Raw genomic sequence first — 19,798 nt, 5'->3', positions numbered from 1 at the left:
GGCGATGGGTGGGTGACCGTGGTGTTGGGCTCCTTACACTTAGACCCCGTTCACACTGGGGCGACGCTACTTGCCGGGGCGACCTCACAGGTCGCAGTGCGCAGCTCGCACCGCGACCGGCATGGACTTCATATCATTGAAGTCAATGCAGGTTGCTCCAGGTCGCCCCAAAGAAGCTCCGGACCCTTTTTAGAAGTCTTGTGTTGCTCCTATTAGAACGGATCCACAGCTTCTCTATGTCAGGCGCCCAGTGTGAGCAGGGTCTTAGGGAGGGCCCTGTTGGAGTTGGGGAACAGATCCCATCCATCTGTTTTTAGCAGATAGGATCAGATGTCAGCGTGTGTCAGACAAATGTCCCTCGGCACCCTCTGCTACATAGAGGAGACTGGAGGGTCTGATCGGGTCCGCCTGAAAAACTGACCGGTCTCCCACCATGCGTTTAGTTTATGGTGTTAGGCTATTTGCAATTGCATAGGATGATAAGGCTTGTTCACACTAGCGGTTGAGCCACTCTTTTATGCCCCCACCCACCCCAACAGTTTCCCCTTTAGCTGTGGGAAGGGTATCAGGGAGTGTACATATGCTGCAGCAGGAATTTTACTCCCTGACGCTTTCTGCGGGCGCTGGCCAAATGCAACCCATTCAAGTGAATTGGGCTGCCCTGCAATTGCATGCATTTCAAGTGGTTGCAGTGTGCTACTGCAGGGTTCAATGGGGTTAAAGCACGTGGGGAGGAGGCAGAAATCCTCTCTGCAGAACAATCCAAATGCACATCTCTCTTCAAAGAATACCACTAGTGTGAACAAAGTCTTAAGAAATTTAAAAAACAATTCTCGAATCTTGTGCCATGTCTTTACATCACTGGATGTTGTTCAGCGGTGGTGTGGAGCCCACTTCATGTGTTTGCACAGACTTTATCTTTTGCAACACATGGCTCACCATTGAAATAATTGTGTGGATTTATCATATTCTTCTTAACATTGAAATTTATTTCTAAAATGATATGGTTGTCTCACAATATTAAAAAATAAGTCCAGTCAAAAACTAACTAGCGCTAAATCTGCTCCGTGCACTAACCCTGTACTTACCTTTTTTACACTCGATCCCGTCCGATCTCCAGCGATGGAAGCTGTGTGCAGGAGAGGACCGACAAAGGCTGCAAAATTAATGGGAAGTGACGTCACCCATAGACCATTGGGCTTTCGTTGTTGGATGCCTCTCCTGTACCCACCTCCACAATGGAAGCCGTCGCTGACAGCTCAGCATGGGACCGGCCTGGATTGGGTGAAGAATAGGCAAGTACAGTGATTTGTGCTTTACAGGGTTAGATAGAATAGTCTTAGAATGTGGCACAGAGCAGGTTTAGCGCTCGTTAGGTTTTAACTGGACTTATCCTTTAAGGTTTTAATCCCTTTTACTACTTCCTTGGAGGGTTTTCTATAACTTCTTCCTACTTCCATAATTGACATCAATAAAAGGTGGAAATACTTTGCTATTGTATTGTCTTGCACCTTATATCCACGGATCTCAATTATACTTATTACTGGTAAATAAATACGTTTAATAGAGCTGAGTAAAGCAGCATGAGACAGCAATAAGATCAGAACAGACAAGCAATGCTGAAAGCATGGCCACAGCAGTCTCATAAAAAAAAGAAAAAAAAAATGGGCTGATGTTGGGTGTGGATACTTGGAGGTTGATTTATCAAAGCCCAGTACATACTATAGGAAAATCATACAAATGTTCCCCTGGTTTTCCTTAATTATAAAAAAAAAAAAAAAAAAAGAGGGGGTTCCTTCACCTGGATCAACCGCCATAAGATAGGAAATAACATGGATTTCCAGTATACTTCCGTAGCCTAGGTTAACCCTATCACAATCACCATATATTGACAGGATGGTGCAGTCCCGTGACTAAATGGAAAAGGCTCCAAAGTAGTCACAGGTGGACACACGGATGATACTCCTTTCAGACGGCCGCTCCGCTGCTTAAGTCCGCTGCGGGACTTTTTTTTTTCCACGGAGCGGATGACATTTCTGTCATCCGCCCTGTGTGCCCGCATATCATCCCATCCGTTTGCGGATGATATGCGGACATAATGTAAGTCTATGGGCACTGCGGATGTCAGCGGATGACACCGCTGACATCCGATTTTCCTTCCTTTCCGTTTTTTACACGGATGGAAAAATGGGGTTCTGTTCCATTCGTAAAAACGGAACAGAACTGAAAGGAAGAAAATCGGATGTCAGCGGATGGTCACTGTGGGTTCTCGGAGGGTATTCCGCAAATCATCCGCAAAAAAATAGGATGATTTGCGGACACGGAGCGGCCGTGTGAAAAGACCACACGGCTTTATTGGGTAAAAAAAAAATTTTTGGGAGCACATCGATATACTAAAACCTCAAATAACGACCTTGTGGTGTTGGTGAAGGTCGTTATTTGAGATTTGGTATATTGATGTGCACCCAAAAAAAAAAAATTGTTTTACCCAATAAAGCCTTAGTATTATCTGTGTCCCCCTGTGACTACTTCGGAGCCTTTTCCTTTAGCCTATATGGTTTTCCTTGATGTTTCTCAGCAGGTCGAAACCGAGGATCATACTAATTGTACAAAAATTCTCAAACAAAGGCATTTTTTTTCTTGTCCTTTATGGTTTCTAATCATGCGCAGTCTTTCGCACCCAATTTTTCCCATACGAAAACCGTACATATTAAAAACGAAAATCATTAGTGATTTTCTCGTTCACATACGAGAAAAAAATTGGATTCTATCCCTTCAGAAATTTTTGTTTAGAAAGTCTGAATCGGATGTCGAAAAGCTGTGTACACACTATAGGAAAATCAAATGATCTTTCCCCTTATTCCGATTTTCTCATAGTATGTACCCCACTTAAAAAAAATTGGAGAGTACTTGAAACTGGGCAGCTCTGCATGGTAGCCAATTAGCTTCTAACTTTAGCTTGATCAATTAGGCTTAGACCTAAAAAAAAATGTAAAAACCTGGAAGCGGATTCCGGGTTTTAGTAAATTGACATCTTGGTTTGGTACAAGACACAATGATGCAACTGGGTGTAAATGGTAATATTCATCATCAATGAAAGAGGAAGCTCCGGCAGGGAGCAAGTTCTGCCTGCTGATGAAACCGAGTGGAAAGAGAACATGATAAACAAAGCCATAAAAACATACAGAACAATGCAAAGAGCAGCAATCCACAGCCAATCAGAACTCATCTGTCACCTATCACAGAGAGTGGGGATTTCTTTCATTCTTGGTGAGAACAGTAAAACATGACAAATAGAGAGGGTGACTGGAAAACTGACAACAATAAAACCTGACAGGTGTTCTAATTCTTCTCCACTCTATCCAAAACTAAAGTGTTGCCTTTAGTAATACTTTAAGATAAATATTAATCTAATATTGATTTAGAATAAACAACCTGCACCACGGATAAGCACAAAGTTCATCCAATGTTTCTTATAATGCATTTTGTTTTTTTTTTCTTTTAAATATAACATTAATAAACAAATTTCTGCAAAGCATCCAGAGGCAACTGTCACTTTCTGACTTGCTCTTGCAATATAGAAACAGGAAACTGTCTGGCTGCTATTGACAACAGTCTGTTTATTCCGCAAGGTGCTGTCATCAGTAAGTTTGTCTTAATGCAAGTTTCTGAAAGCCATGGGAATGAGATCAGATTGTGGTGCTGCTAGTAAATCAGATGCCGGCTGGTAGTTCTATTTATTTCACTGCGCAGACCGACACTGCACACATTTTGTACTTTCATCTTAAACCTCCCGCAACGATAGGGACACCTGATGAAGGGAGGAGCACTGATGTCGACACCTAATGAAAGGGGGCATCCGGGTGGGGACATCTGATGCAAGGGAATCATAAAGCACCGCACTGACTACAACTAAATATACCGATTGCAAAATTCTAGTCTTCAGTTTGTCAATCTTATGTCCCCAACACAGAAAAATGCTTATTTAATAACAAATAAATCTAACTTGGGAGGACCAAAAAAATATAAGCGATTTAAAGTCTAGTCTAACTGGACATGCACTCTAGATCTAGAACAGTGATGAGCATCATAAGGGTTATGCCCTCAGGTAGGGTTCAAGACTAAAAATATAGCAGAAGACAGTGCTAATATCAAATTCAAGATTCCAGAACACTGGCAAAACAACACTTTGGGGTGTGTTGACAAGGGCCACTCCTTGGGATCTCAGAAATCAGTCGGAAAACTCTCCCATACTCAAGTGATCAGCAGGCCGATTTCTGGACCCCCAGCAATAAAGCGAACGCTCCTAGGGACTTCATTGATTAGCCCCTTACTCTCTGGGACCCTAGAATTCCGCAAAGATGCTTTGCAGGACACCAGGCATCAAAAGAGCTATTCTACTGGACCCCCATTGGTCAGCGGGTCATTCTCTGGGATCCCAGTGATGAGCAGAGACACTCTCCAAGACCTTAGTTATCAGTTTGGACACTCCTTGAAACCCACAGTGACCAGCAGGGTCACTCTCTCCGAGACCCACAGTGACCAGCGGGGTCACTCTCCGAGACCCACAGTGACCAGCGGGGTCACTCTCCGAGACCCACAGTGACCAGCGGGGTCACTCTCCGAGACCCACAGTGACCAGCGGGGTCACTCTCCGAGACCCACAGTGACCAGCGGGGTCACTCTCCGAGACCCACAGTGACCAGCGGGGGTCACTCTCCGAGACCCACAGTGACCAGCGGGGTCACTCTCCGAGACCCACAGTGACCAGCGGGGGTCACTCTCCGAGACCCACAGTGACCAGCGGGGTCACTCTCCGAGACCCACAGTGACCAGCGGGGTCACTCTCCGAGACCCACAGTGACCAGCGGGGTCACTCTCCGAGACCCACAGTGACCAGCGGGGTCACTCTCTGAGACCCACAGTGACCAGCGGGGTCACTCTCCGAGACCCACAGTGACCAGCGGGGTCACTCTCCGAGACCCACAGTGACCAGCGGGGTCACTCTCCGAGACCCACAGTGACCAGCGGGGTCACTCTCCGAGACCCACAGTGACCAGCGGGGTCACTCTCCGAGACCCACTGTGACCAGCGGGGTCACTCTCCGAGACCCACAGTGACCAGCGGGGTCACTCTCCGAGACCCACAGTGACCAGCGGGGTCACTCTCCGAGACCCACAGTGACCAGCAGGGTCACTCTCCGAGACCCACAGTGACCAGCAGGGTCACTCTCCGAGACCCACAGTGACCAGCAGGGTCACTCTCCGAGACCCACAGTGACCAGCAGGGTCACTCTCCGAGACCCACAATGACCAGCAGGATCACTCTCCGAGACCCACAGTGACCAGCAGGCTCACTCTCCAAGACCCACAGTGATCACATGGGCCATTCTCTGGGTCATTTACCAGGACCAGTGATCAGTAGGAAATTCTCAGAGACTCTAATGATAAGCAAGGACAGTATACAATACCCCAGGAATCAGCAGGGACACTCTCCCTGGGACCTCAGTGATAAGTGGAGGACACTCTTCCAAGACCCTTGATGATTAGCAGGGACACTTTGCAAGATGCAAGTGATCAGCAGAGACACTTCCTCAGACCAGCCATCAGATGGGCTATTCTCCGAGACCCCAGTGATCAGTTGGCAATTCTAGGGGAATACTCTCTGGGACTGTAGTGATCAGCGTGAAAATCTCATGGACCCCAGGGATCAGCCACCCAACAGGGCCTCAGTGATCAATAGGCCATCCTTGGGGACACCAGTAATCAGCAGGGACGCTCTTCAAGACCCCAGCCATCAGAAGCCATCTAAGTGATCAGAGGGACACTCAAGTTCCAGGTACCCCAACGATCAGTCCACCATCCTCCTCGACCACAGAGATCAGCAGGCCATTCTTGAGGACTCCAGCAAACTGCAGGGCCACTCTCTGGGGCCCCGTAGTGTTTTTTTGTTTTGAGAACCTCAGTTAATAAGGCGACGCCCTCCGGGACTCCAGGGAATAGGGAGACCCCCTGCGGGACCCTAAGGAATAGGGAGACACCCTGTAGGGACCCGCTGATCACTGGGGCCCTACGGAATCGGGCGCTGATCACTGGGGCCCTACGGAATCGGGCACTGATCACTGGGGGCCCTACGGAATCGGGCGCTGATCACTGGGGGCCCTACGGAATCGGGCGCTGATCAGTGGGGCCCTACGGAATCGGGCGCTGATCACTGGGGGCCCTACGGAATCGGGCGCTGATCACTGGGGCCCTACGGAATCGGGCGTTGATTACTGGGGCCCTACGGAATCGGGCGTTGATTACTGGGGCCCTACGGAATCGGGCGTTGATTACTGGGGCCCTACGGAATCGGGCGCTGATCACTGGGGCCCTACGGAATCGGGCGCTGATCACTGGGGCCCTACGGAATCGGGCGCTGATCACTGGGGGCCCTACGGAATCGGGCGCTGATCACTGGGGCCCTACGGAATCGGGCGTTGATTACTGGGGCCCTACGGAATCGGGCGCTGATCACTGGGGCCCTACGGAATCGGGCGCTGATCACTGGGGCCCCTACGGAATCGGGCATTGATCACTGGGGCCCTACGGAATTGGGCGCTGATCACTGGGGCCCTACGGAATCGGGCGTTGATCACTGGGGCCATAAGGAATCGGGCGCTGATCAGCATGCCACCTGCTCTGTTATCTCTCAGTAAAATCCTCCACAATCTGAGGATCAATCAGAAAACACCCAACATGATGCATGACATTGACCCCCCAACCCCACACATTTCACACACCCCACACCCTGAACTCAGCTCATGGAACACATGCAACACACCACAAAGAGTTCCCCAGCACCCCATCTGGAGACATTCTCTGACTCTCCAGCCCCAATCCCGGCAGTCACATTGAGCTATGAAGGTGACAGTGCCCCCTGCAGGCTGTCATTACCCAGTGGAGGACTGCTGGACACGATCAGATTGGGTGCCATGCTCTTTCTCCCTCTCCTGCTCCGGATCCTGCAGGCTGCCACGAAGCTCCCTGACTGAATGAGAAAGAGCACAGGCGCTTCCGGCACTCACATGCTCAGCACAGCCCTCCTCCTGCCCACTGACAGTGCACACTTCCGCTACGGTGAGGCCATCTTGGGCAAAGCATAGCGCGCCGCCATTTTTGTTGTGGGCAAAGCTGTCTATAGTAGTGCGTAGCTGATTCTTCAGGAGAAGTTTAGTCTGGACGCCGCGTACCCTCACCATGGTTACAGCTCAGTCTCGCGATTATCACAGAGCTTCCTGCTGTACCCAGAGACGCCGCTGGGGGAGCCCGCTCTGTTGATCATGAGACAATCGGCTGCTGATGCAATGCTGGCAGTTAGCGAAGCAATAGTCTAGTTCAGGGGGTCAGTGTGAGCTTTACCACACTGAGTGCCCTCTGTACATACAGGAGACAAATGGTGTGCCACTGAGCAAAGGAGCCATAGACCTCAGATAAGAACACCTTCCTGCACCCTCATATCACCCAAATTCCTGCACCTCCCACCTACAGATCACCCCAATTCCTGCACCTCCCACCTACAGATCACCCCAATTCCTGCACAATCACCCCAATTCCTGCCCCTTCCCACCCCAAGATCAGCTCCATTCCTGCCCCTTCCCACCCCCAGATTAGCCCGATTCCTGCACCTCCCACCCCCAGATAAGCCCAATTCCTGCACCATCACATCTCAGATCAGCCCAATTCCTGCACCCTCAGATCACCCCAATACCTGCACCTCCCAACTACAGATCACCCCAATTCCTGCACCATCACATCACCCCAATTCCTGCACCTCCCACCTACAGATACAGATCATCCCAAATCCTGTCCTTTCCCACCCCCAGATCAGCCCCATTTTTGCACCATCACATCTAATATCACCCCAATTCTTGCACCTCCCACCTACAGATCACCCCAATTCCTGCACCTCCCACCTACAGATCACCCCAATCCCTGCACAATCACCCCAATTCCTGCCCTTTCCCACCCCCAGATCAGCCCCATTTCCGCACCATCACATCTTATATCACCCCGATTCCTGCACCTCCCACCTACAGATCACCCCAATTCCTGCACCCTCACATCACCCCAATTCCTGCACCTCCCACCTACAGATCACCCCAATTCCTGCACAATCACCCCAATTCCTGGACCCCCCACCTATAGATCACTCCAGTTCCTGCACCTCCCACCTACAGATCACCCCAATTCCTGCACAATCACCCCAATTCCTGCTCCTTCCCACCCCAAGATCAGCCCGATTCCTGCACCATCACATCTAATATCACCCCGATTCCTGCACCCTCAGATCACCCCAATTCCTGCACCTCAAATCAGCGCCAGTCTCTGCACCTTCACATCTCAGATCAGCCCCAGTTCCTGCACCTTCACAACTCAGATCAACCCCAGTTCCTGCACCTTCACACCTCAGATCAGCCCCAGTTCCTGCACCTTCACACCTCAGATCCATAGGCGTGCGCACAGGGTGTGCCGGGTGTGCCTGGGCACACCCTAATCACCTAGTGCACATTAGCATTATCGTTCTCTGTGCTGGCGGGAGATGGGAAGAATCTTACTCTTACCAGCTCAGCCATAAGAGAAGTGCTAAAGCACTTCTCTTTCATTGTGCCAGCAGAGAGATAAATGCACCGGGGCAATATACATGTAGACACACACATGCATGTATGTTTGAGATTTGAGGTGCACACCCTAATGCAATAAGCTGCGCACACCTATGCTCAGATCTGCTCCAGTTCCTGCACTTTCACATCTCAGATCAGCCCCAGTTCCTGCACCTTCACATCTCAGATGAGCCCCAGTTCCTGCACCTTCACATCTCAGATCTGCTCCAGTTCCTGCACCTTCACATCTCAGATGAGCCCCAGTTCCTGCACCTTCACATCTCAGATCAGCCCCAGTTCCTGCACCTTCACATCTCAGATGAGCCCCAGTTCCTGCACTTTCACATCTCAGATCTGCTCCAGTTCCTGCACCTTCACATCTCAGATGAGCCCCAGTTCCTGCACCTTCACATCTCAGATCAGCCCCAGTTCCTGCACCTTCACATCTCAGATCAGCCCCAGTTCCTGCAACTTCACATCTCAGATCTGCTCCAGCTCCTGCATCTACACATCTCAGATCAGCCCCAGTTCCAGCACCTTCACACATCAGATTAGTCTTAATTCCTACATCATCACATTTCATATCTGCCACAATGCATGCACCTTCGCAGCTCAAAAAAGTCCCTGTTCTTGTACCTTCACACTTCATATTTGATGAGACAGATCTTGCGTATGCCCCATGGGGTCCTAATATAGATTGGGACATCAATTGCTATAACAATACCAACTAATTTGTATGTTCTTTGACTTTTATTACTTTTAATTGCCATTGGCAGTAATTTCTTATGATCCATTTTTGATTTAGATTGTAGCATCTATGATGATTTATATAGTGGTTGACATATTATGAACAAATCTGTATGTTACATGCCTTTATTACTATTTGTAAATGTCTAAGGTAAATTCATTATAATCTATTTTAGATTTAGATTGCAGCATCTGTAGTAGTTCAGATATTGTTTGATCTTTCTTGTCTGACCACTAGGGGGAGCTCTTCTTATGGTTAGCTAGTGTTCAATCATTTAAGGCAATCTGCTGTATATTTTTTAACCACTGGGGAGAGGTTATTCCTTTCAATGGATATTTTTCAATAATTTTATGTTTTTATTCTGTATTGTCTTTTATTTGCTTTAAATTATTTATTTTTAATACATTTGTGTTGGTGTTCTTTAAGTTTTGGGATGTTGTGAGTAGGGGTGCACCGATCCGACTTTTCTTGACCCGACACCGATATCTGGCATTGTGTATCTGCCGATACCGATCCGGACCTACACACATACACAATATGCATGCGGCTGCAGTACAGAGCAAAGCCGCTGCATCATGTGTATGGCTCCTCCATTCACAGGCGGCGTGCATCTGATATCACTCGGCCTGTGAGCCGGACTAATACAGGAAATAGCGGCTCCCATCCTATACCGCTACTTCACCTAGTAAGGGAACGGCTGAGCCGAGACTCAGCAAAAAAACGGATCGGCGGCTCCGTGCAAGTAAGGGACGGCTGAGCCGGGACTCAGCAAAACCGGATCGGCCTGTGGATCTGTTAATTTTACCGATCCAGCTATTGTGGCAGTATCGGCGCCGATATCCGATCCTAATATCGGATTAGTGCATCCCTAGTTGTGAGGTCCTCTGATCTCCAGGCCATTATTTTACTATTTGATTGGTCCACAGCAGCTTGCTTCAACTCTTTGGTATATATACAGTATACTGTATACGAGATGTCAACGCACATGCCTGCCATTGTGACCCATAGCTGTGCTTGGATGAGTTGGATTATACACTGTGTACTTTAGTACTGCTATTGTAAGTGCATTATCTCGTTATTAAACATATTTTAAGCTTACTGCACCATGAGGCTTCTCTCTTTTATTTACAGTATATGGATGATGTGGCTGTGAATACCATTCAATCTGGTCTTAGGCTGATTATGATCCATGCTGGGTTGATGACCCTTTTAGCGGAGAGGTTTTACTACACATTACAGTCTGCACTGATGATCCATGCTGGATGGAGGATCCTTTGAGCAAGCTACTTGAGTTGTAACTTTTTTAACGCGCACATTTAGGTCTCCTGTGTTTAGATCTATTATATTTGGTAAGCAGCTTTGCATGTCTGGTTTCACTTAAGCACTGGAGCACTTTATTGGAACACTTTTTTTGGCACTGTGAACACTTTTCATCACTGGATTTAATTGATTATTAATTGGGACTTTTTTTGCCCTTTATTTTGTGGGACTATGTTACATATATATTTTCTGACAGCTCCATGTCAGCACACACATGGGTATGCCTCGCCCATACCCCCTAACTCAAAAAATTGGCTCCCTCCCTCAAGCCGGCATTGGTCTGTGTGTCGCTTATGGGATTGGCCAGATACAGGATTTGACCAAAAGGAGACTCATTGACTGCATTGCTCATAGAAGATGAAGCTTAAAATGACAGCAAGGTTCTGAGATTGTGGATAGTCTGGTTTTCTTCCTCAAGGTAATTGTCTGAGTCAGGAGACTGCAGTGCAAGAGCCAGTTTCCACTGGAGGTTAGCCTCTGCAGTCCTGGCTGGGAGTTGAGGAAAAACTGGAAGGCCAACACATCATCCAGAAGTTAGCAAAGAGCACCACGCAAGGAGGCTTCCTGGTATTTTTGGGATCGTATCACCCATACATGTCTTGGGGCGCTTGGTTATTCCGTTTGAAATGGGTACAGCCTTGATCTTGGATGCTTGGACCCTCAGAACTAGCACTTAAAGCGGAGTTCCACCCTAAAAATAAACGTTGCAGCATCAGTTAGCTTAAAAAAACAAAACCCTGAAAAAGAATTAGATAATATTTTTTTTTTTCACTTACCTTGTTTTTAATGAAAATAAACTTACTTTCCTTCCTCTTCCTCCTTGTGCGGCCACGGCCCCTGATGTCACTTCCTCCTTTGCATTGCCTCCTGGGAGATGAGCGTCATCAATCCCAGGATGCAATGTGAATGGCCGGCCGCTACTCTGATTACCGATCGTAATCTACAGCGCATGCACGCAATTGCGATCGGCATTCTGGGTAGTCCAGAAACAGGAAGAGGGACACAGCGGGGGACACCACAGCTTCAGATGCCCACACCGGAGAGGGTCGCGCTCTGCAATCAATTTTAAAGGTAAGAATTTATTGTGTGTTTGGGGTTATGTTGGAATACTGCTCTGAGGCACAGTTTCCAAAGGGAGGGGATCATGCTCTGCTTCAGTACGTTTCAGTACATGTTGGCATTCATGGATCCCTCAATATACTGCAGCTCCACAGTGCCGGCAGCACTCATGCAGCCCCAGACCATGACACTCCCACCACCATGCTTGACTATAGGCAAGACACACTTGCCTTTATACTCTTCACCTGGTTGCCGCCACACACACTTGACACTATCTGAACCAAATAAGTTTATCTTGGTCTCATCAGACCACAGGACATGGTTCCAGTAATCCATGTCCTTAGTCTGCTTGTCTTCAGTAAACTGTTTGCGGGCTTTCTTGTGCATCATCTTTAGAAGAGGCTTCCTTTTGGGACGACAGCCATGCAGTGTGTGGCGTGTGGTCTGAGCACGGACAGGCTGACCTCTCACCCCTTCAACCTCTGCAGCAATGCTGGCAGTACTCATACATCTTTTCCCAAAGGCTTCCCCTGGATATGACACTGAACATGTGCACTCAACTTCTTTGGTTGACCATAGCAAGGCTTGTTCTGAGTGGAACCTGTTCTGTTAAACCGCTGTATGGTCTTGGCCACTGTGCTGCAGCTCAGTTTCAGGGTCTTGGCAATCTTCTTATAGCCTAGGCCATATTTTTATAGAGCATCCATTCTTTTTTTCAGATCCTCAGAGAGTTATTTCCCATTAGATGCCATGTTAAACTTCCAATGGCCAGTATGAGAGAGAGAGCGATAACACCAAATTTAACACACCTGCTTCCCATTTACACATGAGAGATTGAAACACTAATGATTCACATGACACCGGGTAGGGAAAATGGCTAATTGGGCCCAATTTGGACATTTTCACTTAACAATGTACTCACTTTTGTTGCCAGCAGTTTAGAAATTAATGGCTGTGTGTTGACTTTATTTTAGGAGACAGCACATTTACACTGTTATACAAGCTGTACACTCACTACTTTACATTGTAGCAAAGTGGCATTTCTTCAGTGTTGTCACATGAAAAGATATATTAAAATATTTACAAAAATGTGAGGGGTGTACTCACTTTTGTGAGATACTGTGTGTATGTATATATATATATATATATATATATATATATATATATATGTATATATATATATATATATTTTTTTTTTTTTTACTAAAAAGGACTAGACCATGGGTGTCCAACCTTTTGGCTTCTCTGGGCCACATTGAGTGTAGAGAAATTTTCTCGAGCCGCATATAAAATATATACTATAGTTAAGGTATATACAGTAAGTAATAAAACGCTGCCGCCCCCCCCCCCCCCGCCAGCACTAATTTAACACAACTAGTGGATGATCCCCTCTGAGGCAGCCTCTGCCTACAGTTAGTTGGAAACCTCTGTGACCATGCCCCCGATTCGACTTCCTTACTCCCCAGCAAAAAAATAAAAGAAAGTGTCAGGGGGCAGTGGGCCGCATTGCCTGTGGTTCTGGGCCGCAGGTTGGACATGCCTGGACTAGACCATGTTCACTTCCAAAGGCAATTTTCACTTCTCTTCATGACTTAAGTAGAACAGATGAAATTTAACTTTTTTTTCCTTTTATAGGATTGGTCATAAAATTAAACTTCATTCAAGTCTCTGCCACACGCTGTGGTGATATGCAGTGCTGTGTGATGTGCTGTAATAAAAGGATACCTTTATAATTTTATCACAGTTCACAGTAAAACAGCAGATTGGTGTGAGCTACACCTATTGGAAGCAAGGCTGTTTTGCCCCGTCTTTGAATTGTGTATGCATTAAACCAATGCTGCACAGCGGCACTGGGGTGAATCCAGCCTAAGTCAAGTAAAGATTTACTTTGAAAGTTAAAGGGGAATTCCAGTCAAATTAGAAAATTTGCTCATGATTAGTATGTTAAATATGTTTAACTTTGATATTATTCATTTTCAAGTTTGCGGATTGTGTAGCTTAGAAAGTCTTATCTGAGTCAATCAGCTACTTCCTGTTCCTTACCGACAACGCTTTGCTTCCTGAGCGGAGTTTGCAACTCTCAGGCACTTCCTGAAAAGGTTGTCCATCTCTGTGTGAGAAATCCAGCCTAGCTTTTAAGAAACCCGCCCCTGTCCTGCCCAGCCCTGCCCCCATCCCTCCCAGCCTTCTGCAGACTGTGCAGCAGCTCCTCTCCTCCAAGCCTTTGGGGGGGGGGGGGGGGAGATAGATCATTGTGAGGCTGGAATGCTCACTGCAATGTATACACCAACACATGACACACACTGCAGTGTATACACCAACACATGACATACACTCTGCAAGGAGGAATCCAGTGCATTAAATTGCAGCCTTTGTGTTACACACTACAAGGCGGAATCATGGGGAGTTCTCTGCTTGTCATGCATTGCAATAACACTACAATATTGGGTAATGGAGAGTTCTCTGCTTGTCATGCATTACACTCACACTACATTGTTGGATCATGTGTTCTGTTTGTCAAGCGTTGTTCTTTGCTTGTCATGCATTACACTCACACTACAAGGCTTAATCATGTGGCATTAATGTATAGTGATCATTGTAGACTGTGAGCTGAGACCCCAGAGCACTTCCAGCTACACTGACAGTTTAGATAAAAAAAACTGTGTTTTTTAAATTTTGAAACAATAGGCTAAACTCTGCTTATATTAATGATCGCAGAGGAGGATTTAGGTATTAGACTTTACTTCCACTTTAACATGTTCTTCTGCTTCAGCAAATCAAGTCACTTTAGCAAAATTTTAATGGTGGATTTGAGAGCTCTTTTATTCAAATATTTAAAAAAATTAACATTAAGAAAACAGTGGCAATCTATCTATCTTTACTTCACTCACCATAAGACCCAACATTTCCAAAAATATAAGTCACAGCACAATTTTTTTAAATTTTTTTTACTATATTTAAGTGATCCTTTGAGAGAATTTATAAAACTTACAAAAAAAAAAAAAAATCATGGCTTGGTAAACTAATCAGAGTTGAGGCTGTGGTCACAAAGTCTGTGGTCTCTTCATTAGTGTTTTGTGAGATAAAGTCACTTAGGGAGGAATAACCCTTTGATTGGTAGTGCATCTTCACCTCCGTCCAAGTTTTCCAGGTACATCATAGTCATGGGACCAGCGCTTGTTTTACAGACTCAGGAACCCGAGAAAAGTAAAAGTCATAATTACGAAGAGCTGCAAGAACTCCAGCAGAGTTCATATGCTTCACATCCTTGTGATACTGAAATGGGCTCCCATGGATATCAGTGAGTTTGCCTGTAAAAGAGATGAAAACAGTGTAGTTGGTAGATAAACTGATTGCTTAAAGCGGAGTTCCACCCTGGGAATACTTTAATTTAATAAAAATACCCCCGGGACAGTCAGGGCTAGTACATTCCACAATGGCTAGCCTCTGATCTGTCCCGGGTTGCACTTACCTTTTACAAGAAATACTTACCTTGAAAATGTATTGTCCAGCGCTGCCATCTCAGGTGTGGGCAGCTTGAAGCCAGCGTGATCCTCTGCTGTGTCCTCTTTAGTCTTCTTCGGTCCCACGATGTACTGCACCGGCCCCACCGTCACTTACGGTGCCGCAGCGTCATCCCTGCACAGCTTCTGGGCATGCCCAGAAGCTGTTTAGCAAGGTATGACGGCGCCTGCACCGGAAGGGACGTCGGGGCCGGTGCAGACGCATTGATTCCTGGGAGCGATGACGTTCAGCTCCCAGGAATCATTGCAAAGCCAGGAAGTGACGAATCGCCGTGGCCGCCGAGGGGAGGAAGAGGAAGTTAGGTAAGTATATTTTCTTCTAAACCAGGTAAGTAAAAAAAAATTGCGATTATCCATTTGTTTTTCAGGTGACCCAGGGCATGAAGATGGAGGCAAGTTTAATTTTAGGGTGGAACTCCGCTTTAAACTCTGTTTTAATTAAACAGGCCAAAAAAATATATTAAATACATATGTGGAGTCTGGTGGGCTGAGTCAGCCCATGTCTTCCTATGACTTGGATACCTAAACACTGAGATCTCCCTCCCATAATTCTCCACTCCTGTCCACCTGGGAGTTTTAGGGATCTCATCCACCTTCATGTGTTCCAGATCCTCCTGTTACATTCTTCAAAATGTAAAAAAAAATCCAGCAGGAAAGTAGGGAACCCCTCATAATGTAATGGGTACAGCAGGTTTGCAGACCCAGGAACTTGGCACAGAGTTTACCAAAAGAGTTCTTGACAGAGATAAGAACCAATATCTTGTATTCTGAATTGTTTTGCAGAATGCTTGGACAATAAAAAAAAAAAAAAAAGAACCCACAAGCATGCAGGTAGTAAAGTCACCACACCTGATCTGCACAGTTGTTTCATTTGAATCATTCAGAAAGTATGAACCTTGGACATAACAGCCAAGCACTGTGTATTTTCACAACAAAGCTCCACAGGGGCAGCCTTCATGTTTTTTTTTTTTTTTTAAGTACATATGTCCTTTAAATGTGCTTTTCACAGAAATATGATATTTGGCCCAAAGGCGATCAACACCCCAGATTAGTTGGGTATTTGATGAACAAACAAATGATCTGTTAATCACCTATACTGAGTAAAGCGATCTGTGCGCCTGTGAATCGAACTCCATAATGCAAACAATACAAAATATTTTTTCTTCCTGTAATGTTAAATGGACACTAGAACGCTCATTTAGGGTGATCTAAATATACATATTTGTCCCTCGCAATATCAACAGTTTCATTTTGTCCTAGCCATAGGTAATGGTAAACTCAGATCATGGAGAACAAAGGACAATGTGGCATACCCTATCTGACCAATTGGTGACATCCTAGCAGCTTGGGTGTTTGCGCTATTATCGCCTGCCCATTTCTTCTTCTCCAGTCAGTGCAGCTCCTTTTTTATGCTATTCCTTCTTCGCTAGATGGTAGAGCTGCCCATAGATGGATTGAAATTTGGCCGGTTTAGCAGGGAAACATTTCAATCCATATATGCCTTTTCCCATTTGTTAGGAGTCGATATAGTGATTGACTCAGGATTTTTGTTTGATCAGTACTGATCAGTCTCTCACTCCCAGAATACAATAGCGTAACGGGGAGTATTCCCCCATACACCTGATGAATGTAAGGCCAGCTTAAGACAAACAATGTTAACCCCTAACGCTGGCTATTTGCGAATGGGAACATTCTGATCATGTGACTGTTCTGACAGCCAATCACAGTGTTCAAATGATCATAAACCCTGCCCCGCCTTCCGGCATCAGAAACCCCTTAAAGGACTCGGGAGGCAGAGTGGGGTTTATGATCAGGTGACCACTACGATTGGCTGACAGAGCGGCACATGTTTAAAAAGCTCCCGGTCGCAAGTGGAGATCGGGAGCTTTCCATCAGGTGCCAGTAAGGGTCCTTTCACACGAACGCTCCGTGTGTCCGCAAATCATCCTATTTTTTTGCGGATGATTTGCGGACATAATGTAAGTGAATGGCACTGCGGATGTCAGCGGAATACCATCCGCTGACATCCGATTTTCCTCCTTTCAGTTCTGTTCCGTTTTTTCGAATGGAACAGAACCCTATTTTTTCATCCGTGTAAAAAACGGAAAGGAAGGAAAAATCGGATGTCAGCGGTGTCATCCGCTGACATCCGCAATGCCATATACTTACATTAGGTCCGCATATTATCCGCAAACGGATGGGATGATATGCGGGCACACGGAGCGGATGACACAAATGTCATCCCCTCCGTGAAAAAAAAAAAAAAAGTCCCACAGCGGACTAAAGCAGCGGAGCGGCCGTGTGAAAGGACCCTAACTGTGTCGGGAGCGAGCACGCTCTCTGCACAGGTTTGTTTATTTTTAAGTATGCAAAAATTCGGCCTCTTGGCATCAAGGCTCAACCGCTGAGAGGCCGCATATTTGTGTACTTTCGGTGCCAAGAGGATAAGATGGCCATACACCAATAGAATTTTTAATCTAACGTTTCCTTTTACAGGATGTTCGATTTTCTAATGGTTAGTTGCGTCAAATTGATGTATTTTTTCTACTGGCGTGATAAGAAAAGCAGGGTAAAAATGTTTTTGAATAAACAAAATTTTAACTTTGACTATGGTTTTCATTCAGGAAAAATTGTACATATTTTATTGAAACCAGTTTAAAACATCTTAAACCAGCCACAGACAGATTGAAATATGGCCAGTTCAGCAGGAAGCGGCTGGATTTCCATCCATCTATGGGCAGGCTGGTTGAATTGATCTATTGAGCAACTCCAGTACAACCAGCCTGTCAGGGTTTTTTTTTTTTTTTTATGATCACTGCCGAAAGCTATAGCAACCAGCAGTGATCATTGTACTCTGACAGCGAGGAAACCCTCTGCTGCCAGAATACAATAGCGCAGTGGAAGGAAATCCCTCCAACTGTGCTATTTTATTTGAGTAATCCTTGATTGAAGGAAAGAAATTTTTTAAATCTATGGCCAGATTTTATTTAGATAGGAGGTCTAGACAACCAAAATAAAAAACGCCCCCCCCCCCCATAGTAAATAAGAGCATGAATGTACTAAAGAAATATCTGTAGAGAAAGAAAAGTTTATAAAATATACTTACCTTACTCTTGGGCGTCCATCTGCAGTGCAAAAGTGAGGGTGAATAAGGGCGAAAGCCCAAAATTTCACTAGAAGCACTGAACTACACTGTGCTATGCCGGGGACCAATCTCATGAGATTCTAGGTACTTAGCATCCCCAAGATCTCATCCATAGAATGGCAATATCATTCACAAGTACAGAACCCGAGGCAGGGTAAGCATATTTACATTTTTCAATGCATGTTTTTTTTTTTATATTAATGATGCTGATTACAATAAGGTAGAGGCCCTTATGAATTAAGCAAGCCTTGGTTTTTCCTTTACTGTCCACTTTAAAGTATGTACATGACAGTCTAGACAGAGAAAGTGGGCTGACTGACACTGGATAGAGGCCTGCTTTAAATGCTTTAATAAAGTACTTTGCTGCAGCTGAGGTTACAATCAGATAATAGTACATGAAAAAAAATGAGTGAAAAACAAACATATGAAACAACACATATATGTGTATCACCAGTAGCGCAATTCAAAAATTGGTTGAAATTGCTTAAAATTGATGTGTGTATGACCAATATAGAAATGTAGCGACACGTGTAAATGATAATATGCAAAGTACACTATCCCCTGGTACACAGTAGGTAATCCTCTTATATTCAATCTAACCATAGTAAACTGAAATCTACAGCAATGCTTTGATGGGTTTCTATAATTTTTGGCATCATAGTGTTGGCATTCTGCATTAAAAAATAAATATATATTTTTTTTAAATGTCTGAAAATATCGGCCAATACCGATGTCTGATGACCAAAATATCGGTATCAGCGGTAAAAAAACTATAATAGTCGAAAATATACTTTTGTGGCCAATCTCGCATCCTGCCTAAAGGTTATTACATCCAAAAAGTGTATTGCATCACAATGCCACTGGTACCGGTAATCAAATTTTATCTTATTTTTATGGTTATTCAAATGATCCATAAATCACCTCAGAGCCCCCCTTCCAGATGAATATAATATCATCAATGAAGCGTTTGTAATATTTTAACTCAGATCTAAATGTATTAAATACAAACTTACCTTTCCATTCTGCCATATAGATAGATTAGCTAGGCTAGGGGCAAATTTAGCCCCCATCGCAACACCAATTTCTTTGGCTATAGAATGCACCCTGATACCAGAAATAATTATGGGATAAACAAAAGTCCAGGGCTTTCTGTAGAAACACATTTTGGGAATGAGGGATATCATCCCTCCTACTTGCCCAATTTAATGAGAGTATTGCATCATCATGTTGAACGATAGCATACAATGAAGACACATCTGCCGTGACCAAAAATATGGGTGCATCTTCATTGATCCTAATATCATTGATGGAACACAAAAAATCCTTTGTATCCTTCAAAAATGCCTTGGTAATAACATTGG

The 19,798-nt window shown here is 45.4% G+C and overlaps 2 protein-coding genes across 6 annotated transcripts in view; both read right to left on the bottom strand.

Moving 5' to 3' along the window:
- The window catches only part of EPRS1 (glutamyl-prolyl-tRNA synthetase 1), a 142,142-nt gene extending 135,052 nt beyond the window's left edge, over positions 1-7,090 (bottom strand). For all 4 annotated transcript variants that reach the window (XM_082249459.1, XM_082249461.1, XM_082249462.1 and 1 more), the window contains exon 1: positions 6,936-7,090. In XM_082249459.1, the coding sequence (XP_082105585.1) occupies positions 6,936-6,975 (40 nt within the window). In that variant the 5' untranslated portion in view covers positions 6,976-7,090. The remainder of the gene's footprint in view (positions 1-6,935) is intronic.
- Positions 7,091-14,715: 7,625 nt separating this feature from the next.
- The window catches only part of BPNT1 (3'(2'), 5'-bisphosphate nucleotidase 1), a 178,902-nt gene continuing 173,819 nt past the window's right edge, over positions 14,716-19,798 (bottom strand). For both annotated transcript variants that reach the window (XM_082249466.1, XM_082249465.1), the window contains exon 9: positions 14,716-15,079. In XM_082249466.1, the coding sequence (XP_082105592.1) occupies positions 14,931-15,079 (149 nt within the window). In that variant the 3' untranslated portion in view covers positions 14,716-14,930. The remainder of the gene's footprint in view (positions 15,080-19,798) is intronic.

Source organism: Pelophylax lessonae (genome assembly GCF_965119305.1).
Source record: "Pelophylax lessonae genome assembly, chromosome: 3".
In the NCBI taxonomy this organism is placed as follows: Eukaryota; Metazoa; Chordata; class Amphibia; order Anura; family Ranidae; genus Pelophylax; species Pelophylax lessonae.
Note: the sequence above shows the minus strand (reverse complement) of the source record. Positions and strands in the feature narration are given on the sequence as shown.